Source organism: Octopus bimaculoides, chromosome 19 (genome assembly GCF_001194135.2).
Source record: "Octopus bimaculoides isolate UCB-OBI-ISO-001 chromosome 19, ASM119413v2, whole genome shotgun sequence".
In the NCBI taxonomy this organism is placed as follows: domain Eukaryota; kingdom Metazoa; phylum Mollusca; class Cephalopoda; order Octopoda; family Octopodidae; genus Octopus; species Octopus bimaculoides.
In genome coordinates this window covers 32,152,157-32,159,834 of record NC_068999.1, presented here as the reverse complement: position 1 = coordinate 32,159,834, position 7,678 = coordinate 32,152,157, and the positions used below count along the sequence as shown (strand labels likewise).

The following is a 7,678-nucleotide window of genomic DNA, read 5'->3' as shown; positions in this document are numbered from 1 at the left end:
ATACCTATTGTCATAGGTGCCCTGGGAATGACAGCGAAACGGGCTGATTACTACCTAGATCAGATTCCAGGAAACCCCAAAATGGCTGAAGTTCAAAAGATAGTGCTCATGGGAACTGCCCATATCCTACGTAAAATACTGTCTATGTGATCTCAAATTTTAAAGCAAACACATAATTTTCTTATGGTTTCTTAAACATTCACTTGAACAAAACTGTACAAATCCAAATATATGGTACCCTAGGCATAACACCTACATGAACTTCTAACTTGTTGTCTCTTGAGGTTTCTGAGTGAGACTTGGATCCAACTTGTACAAATGCAAAACAAAAGTCAAACATAAAATAATAATAATAATAATAACAACCATAATAATAATAATAATAATATTAGTAATGGTAGTAATAATACGAGAGGTAAAAAGAAACCTATACCATATATTCGAATGGGTGACCCGTCTAATAAAAACCACCATACCAATAAGAAACACAATAATAGCATAATTTGGATTATATTTCCTTTTGCTAAACATTTGAAATTTAACTTTATAAAGTCTATTCATTCTATTATTAAATCTAATTTTAGTAAATCTAGGTATGCTGGGATATTCAATAACTGAATGATTAGATTTGGCTTTTCTGTTCCTCTTAACTTATTTAGGATTATTTCATCTTTTAACAATAGAAAACAAAATCTTTACTTCAAGAATTCAACCTCCTCTACTACTAATACTAACCCCAATTACTCAAATAACCCTAGACCTTCTACCAACGATTCCCATACCCATACAGACTCTGTCTCTATCAATACATATACACATAACAACAGTATGTCTAATATTAGTAACAACTGTAACTGTAGAAACCCTAACACCTGTGAGGTTAAAGGTAATTGTAAAATGAAAAAAGTTGTATATAAAGCTACTATTACAACACATGATCTCTCTAGGTTCCATTATATAGGTTTCACACAGACCCCTTTTAAATTATGTTTGAATAATCATAAATCATCATTTAATGATCCTCGGAAAGAATGTAGTACTAGTTTATCCAAAAAGGTATAGCAATTTAAAGAGATAACATAAATTTCTCAATGTCTTGGAATATTGTCTCTTCTGCCTCTTCTTATAGGTAAGAAATAGAACTTTTCTTAGAGTTCATAGAGTTAACAGAATACTGGAAATGAATGACACTGCTAGTGTAACAGGGACAATCATTTACAAGAATAAGTCCAGGGGTTGATTTGTTCGACTTCTTTTACTTGTTTCAGTCACTTGACTGCAGCCATGATGGAGCACTACCTTTAGTTAAACAAATCAATCCAAAGACTTATTCTTTGTAAGCCTAGTACTTATTCTACTGGTGTCTTTTACTGAACCGCTAAGTTACAGGGATGTAAACATGCCAAAAGTGATGGTGGTGGGACAAACACAGACACACAAATACACACACATGCACACGTAACACACGCACACACACACACACACACACACACACACATATGATGGGCTTCTTTCAGTTTCCATCTACCAAATCCACTCACATGGCTTTGGTTGGGCTGAGGCTATAGTAGAAGACACTACCCCAAGGTTCCACTCAGTGGGACTGAACAACTCAGAACCATGTGGTTGGGAAGTAAGCTTCTTACCACACAGCCATTCCTGCACCTGTATGTATATATATTTGAATAGGTGGGACTATGTGAAAAGACATTAACTTCCCAACCACATGGTTCCAGGTCCAGCCCCACTGTATGGCAGCTTGACCAGACATCTACTATAGTGCCACACTGACCAAAGCCTAGTGAGTGGATTTGGTTGCGCTTGTGAAAACCTGTTGAGGTAAGTGAAGTCATTGTCATGGCCGATGACAGTACTGCCTGATTGGCACCCATGCCGGTGGCACATAAGAAAGCACCATTCGAGCTTGGTTGATGCCAGTGCTGCCTGACTGGTCCCACACTGGTGGCACATAAAAAGCTCCATTTGAGTGTGGTCATTGCCAGTGCCACCTGACTGGTTCCTGTGCTAGTGGGACGTAAAAAGCACCATTCAAGTGTGGTTGATGCCAGCACTGCCTGACTGGCCCTTGTGCCGGAAGCACATAAAAAGCACCCACTACACTCTTGAATTAGGGAGGGCATCCAGCTGTAGAAACTTTGCCAGATCGGATTGGAGCCTGGTGCAGCCTTCTGGCTTGCCAGCCCTCAGTCAAACCATCCAACCCATGTCAGCATAGAAAGCAGATGTTAAAAGACGATGATAATGATGATGATATATTTGAAATTTACAGAAAAACAAAAGACGAAGACAGGTATATGAACAACAACCAGGTGTATTAGTTTAACGCTTGGGAAAGCGAGAAAGTCTTTCTCGTTCCAAGCCTACGTTCTTCAACAGAAAGGAACATGAGAAGATAAACAGAGAGAGAATAAATAAACTTGTGGATTTAGCAGTCAAGCATGGTGAATGGTTGGAATTAAAGGTCTGACAGGAGAGGCTGAAAGAAGGGGAGATAACAAAGTATTGGTGATCCCAAAACGAAGGTGCACATGCATGTGTGTGTATATGAGAATGTATAAGTGTGTGTGTATGGATGATGGTGTGTGGTGTGGTGTGTAGTGTGGTGTGGTGTGGGTGGGATGTGGGGGCAGGGGTGTGGGACAGGGGTGTGGGACAGGGGTGTGGGACAGGGGTGTGGGACAGGGGTGTGGGACAGGGGTGTGGGGGTAGAGGCATGGGATGTGGATATATATATAGTTAGTTTGATAGATAAATAGATATATAGATAGATAGACAGAGAGAGAGAGGGATAGGGGAGAGAGAGAAAGAGACAGACAGATATAGACAGACTGAAAGAAAGATAGATAGATAGATAGATAGATAAACAGATAGACAGATAAATATATATACATAGATAGATAGACAGACAAACAGACAGACAAACGGACATACATACATACAGACAGACAGACAGATAGACAGGCAGACAACTAGCTAGCGAGCTAGATAGATAGAGAGACACTCAAATGTTCATAGCAAAGTCATTTGCCTTTTGATATCATTCAATAAATGATGAGTGGGATAAGATTCATCAAACACCATAGCTTTCTTCACATTGGATGTAAATAGGGTTATTTTTCTTCTTCATCTTAAGCAGCTTGCAGCAGTCAGTAGGAATAGAAAGGGAAAGCAAGAGAGAGAGAGAGAGATACAGATATATGTAGATACATAGATAGATAGATAGATAGATAGATAGGGAGAGAGAGAGAAAGAGGTGTCAAGTAGATTATCCTTTAATATCAAAGTGGATTTTGGCACAGCAGCTATCAATTCTGTGAATTGATGAATAATTGTCATAGGATAATTGAAAAGAAACTAGAGCAGAATACTACTACTACTACTACTACTACTACTACTACTACTACTACTACTACTACTACTACTACTACTACTAAAGCAGAGTTAGAGCCGCTGTGTAGGTACATCACCACTACTATTCTGTTATTGCTAACTGGAGACCTTTTGGCAATGGATATAGAGAAATATAGAAAATTCAGTTGAACATTTGCACTTGCTACAGTGTTCTTAGTTTGCTACTGTGATCATGGTCCTCACCACCATCACCACTTTTGTTCCCAACATTCTAAGATCATCATAATCCAGTCAAAATATAAAGATCTGGAAATAGAGATAACCGGAATATCAACAATGGATACTGAAATAATTCCCATAATAATATTAATAGTTGCCTTGGAAATGATGAGAAAAAAAAAAGATGTAGATAATTACATAACCAAACTCTTAATACTTCCATATGCATGTACAGAAAATAGCACCACCAGGCACTGCACATAGACATTGTATAGATTATCACAAGGCAAATGCATACACACAATTAAGTACAATACAAAATCTTGTCTAATCTTATTTAACCAACAAGATTACTAATCTCCTTTGGGTCTTCTTTTCTTTGCTCTCAAATACTCTTCCCTAGAGTTAGTGCCATTTGGATATCTGGACAACTGCCACCATCTGGACAACTGCCTCTAAATAACTGTCCCCAGACAGTTAAAGATTATTGGAATTATCAATCATTATTGTATTTCTATACAACTCACAGTCTGCTATTGTCATAGTATAATTACAGTGATATAAGAATATAAACAAATATAAATATAAATAGACAGCAGCTTGAACAAGTAAAAAATGTTTCGGACAAGCAATAAATCAAGAAGATAGCTATGAAAAAGAAGTCACCCAAAGAATAAAAAAGAGGCTAAAACTACATCTATGAAAATGTAAAAGAGCTTCACCTCAAAAGACAGAACATTGCATCTAAAATTGAGGCTAATAAACTGCTATATTATGTCAGTGGTCTTGTACGGGGCAGAAACTTGGAAGATTGGTACCTTTGAGATGTGGATATTTCACAGAATGGAAAGGATCAGCTGGAAAGACAGGGTAACAAACACTGCTGTACTAGGCAAAATGAAACTCTAAAGATAATTATTGTCAAGAGCCAAGTTGACAAAGCTATCATATTTGGGGCATATAATGACCATGAGTCATTGCCCAAGACCATCCTGATGAGAAGTGTAGAGGGAAGAGAGAAAGAGGCTGCCAAAGACATTTGTAAACTGATGACAGCAAAGAATGGAGTGGAAACAAGAGCCTAGCTGATTGTGTACATGCAGCACCACACGGAAAGAACTGGAGAACCTTAACAAGCTGAAGCCTGGACATGGGGAGGGCACCTGGCGGATGAAGAATATGAAACTTATTAATGAGTAATTCTTCTCTTTGGATAACAGACAAAACATGAAAATAAAAAAAAATCTAATTACTTTTATCATTATTCTGTTTTTTTCCCCTGATTTTCTCTTAATTGGGGAAATTGTCCAGGGTTTGGTAGTTTTTGAGCCCTTTATTTTATCCTCACTAAACTTCTCAATCTAACTGTCTCGCACTTTCTACAAAGATCGATCCCAATATACAGGCACATAACACTATGTTCCATTGATAAAAATGATAACCATTTGGAGCTGGCTAATTATTATTCCATCAGTTTTACTTCTATCATCTCAAAACACCCATAGACAACCTTTGAACCTCTTACCATTCTCATTAACCTCTAGTGTGATTTTGCTGAGCAAGATCTCTTGGAAGCTTCTTTTGCTGTTGTACATCACTAGTTTCGTACTCTTGAGAATTTTAGTGAAAGCAATGTTTTTGCCCTTAACATTATTTTGTCTCATAAACATAGTTAACAAAGGAGAACCCACTTAAGGGCTCCACTTGTCTCTTGAAAACATGGTTGTACCTACTTACGAGACATCTCTCATTCATCTTCTTTACTTTATGCCATTTTTCATTCAGAATTTTGTGATCAATGTGACATTTCTGTATGCTGTCTATCAATCTATCTCTTTCTTTTTCTCTTTCCCTCATTGGATATCCATGGTTGGGTTGTCTTTCATCACAATACTGTTTAATGTGGGACAAAAGAATTTTTTGAATTAGTACATTATCAAGTTTCAATGTAGCCTGTTACCATAGTGTTGTTTTTCTAGTCTATTTTGCTGTCCAATTTGTCTAGATATTGGTTTCAAATTTTGGCACAAGGCCAGCAATTTTAGGGGAGGGTGTAAGTTGATTATAACGACCCCAGGGCTCAATAGGTACTTATTTTATCGACCCCAAAATGATGAAAGACAGAATTTGAACTCAGAATGTAAAGATGTGTAAAATGCCAAAAATATTGCCTGGTGTGCTAATGATTCTGCCAGCTTGCTGCCTTACTTTGACTAGATATTAATTCTGATAAGCCATTGTCAACTCTGTTTCAACAGAAAACATCAATTCACTTTGAATGTGATCCTTAGCTGGAAGACATATAGTTGCCTTGTTAAACAGATGTAATGATTATTGTAGAAGTTGTCTCACTGAGCAGGTAAAATGATAATGAAGAAGTTATGAAGAAGATTTGTAAAGTTTTGTTCCTGAGCAGGCACAGTATATATAAAGAAGTTCCCTCAGTCTATTGTCTATCCAGAAGTTTATAATGGTTGTTAAGGATGGGACTATGTGTATGGTAGCTTTGTTTTGCTGTGATTTGTTAAAGAAAGTTACTGATGATACTTATGATAATGATGATGACAACGATGACGACGATGATGACAATGATGATGATAGTATTGTAACACCTCCCACCCCAACGCAGACACTCATAAGCCAGACAAATTCTATTGACTCTTTACATTATTACATTCTATCTATTTCTTTAAATAGTTCAGTTTCTCAGTAAATTCTTTGTTTCATTCCAGCCTCTCCTCCGCCCTGACCCTCCTCCACCCTGACCCTCCTCCACCCTGACCCCCCTACATAGTACACTTAAAAGTTTAAATGTCGATGTCACTGGGAAATTCAACTTCAATCAAAAAATTTTGCAAGAAAGAGACTTCAAACTAAATAATAATACACTGACTTCTTTTACACTCCATAAATCTCTGGCCTACAAACTACTCAGCAGGTCTTGAATCATGTCCTTTCATTTGCAGCCACAAATAAATATACTCTCTTTATTATTGTTTTGTTTGAAACTAAGATTCCACACACAATTGAATTGGTTCTAAGACTGGTGCCACTGAAAGCAATTCTGCTTAGAGAAATTATCTCCTTAATTGCATTAGAATTCTCAAGTTATAACTCATGTGTTAATTCTTAGTTTCAGAAATGAAATTCTAGACAGCACTTTCTGCATATTTTAGTGGTTCTAGCATTAAACAAATCACGTTTAAAACAACCAAAATAAAACAGAAAAATGACATGGCATTAATTTTATGGTCTGTTATTGGAAATAATAAAATTAGAAAGAGAAATATCTGGATATTGTTAAATAGTAGATTGGATCTATTAGAGTAGCAGTCTTGGAGAAATTATTAATTCCTCCAGTTGTGTTGCTTTGTCGATAATGGAAGAAAACAAAGAATATTATTCATGTACCACTGAATGGTCTTTTGGGTTAAGCAGCTAAATTGGAAGTCTTTGAATTCTTCCTTACTGCAACAACATGGCATTGGTAAATTATTCTCATTTTTTTACTCTCTCTCCCTCTTTCTTCTTTTTTCTCTCACTGTCTCTTTCTCTTTCTACCACTTCTTATGCCCAACGTGACTGAAATGGCAAAGAGTGTAGAAATATGCTAGTTTTGAGAGAGCTATTTACATGTAGGTAAAGTAATAACACACATTGCACTCATATTCCAGTATACACACATACACATTAACATACATTCATACACTGACATAAACATCTAATAAATAGAACTGTCCATCAATCGGTGAATAGTCTAAGTGTTATCTAGATTATATATATGTGTGTCTAAATATATGTGTGTGTGTGTGTGTGTGTGTGTGTGTGTACACACACATGCACACATATCATCATCATCACCATCATCATCGTTTAACGTCCGCTTTCCATGCTAGCATGGGTTGGACGATTTGACTGAGGACTGGTGAAACCGGATGGCAACACCAGGCTCCAATCTAATTTGGCAGAGTTTCTACAGCTGGATGCCCTTCCTAACGCCAACCACTCAGAGAGTGTAGTGGGTGCTTTTACGTGTCACCCACACGAAAACGGCCACGCTCGAAATGGTGTCTTTTATGTGCCACCC

General features: G+C 37.2%; 1 protein-coding gene across 1 annotated transcript in view; it reads right to left on the bottom strand.

Annotated features, from left to right (window-relative positions):
• LOC106873714 (general transcription factor II-I repeat domain-containing protein 2-like) overlaps nucleotides 1-5,261 on the bottom strand; it is a 30,401-nt gene extending 25,140 nt beyond the window's left edge. Inside the window, exon 1 of the mRNA XM_014921190.1 lies at nucleotides 5,117-5,261. Within this exon, the coding sequence (XP_014776676.1) occupies nucleotides 5,117-5,261 (145 nt within the window). The remainder of the gene's footprint in view (nucleotides 1-5,116) is intronic.
• Nucleotides 5,262-7,678: the final 2,417 nt, after the last annotated feature.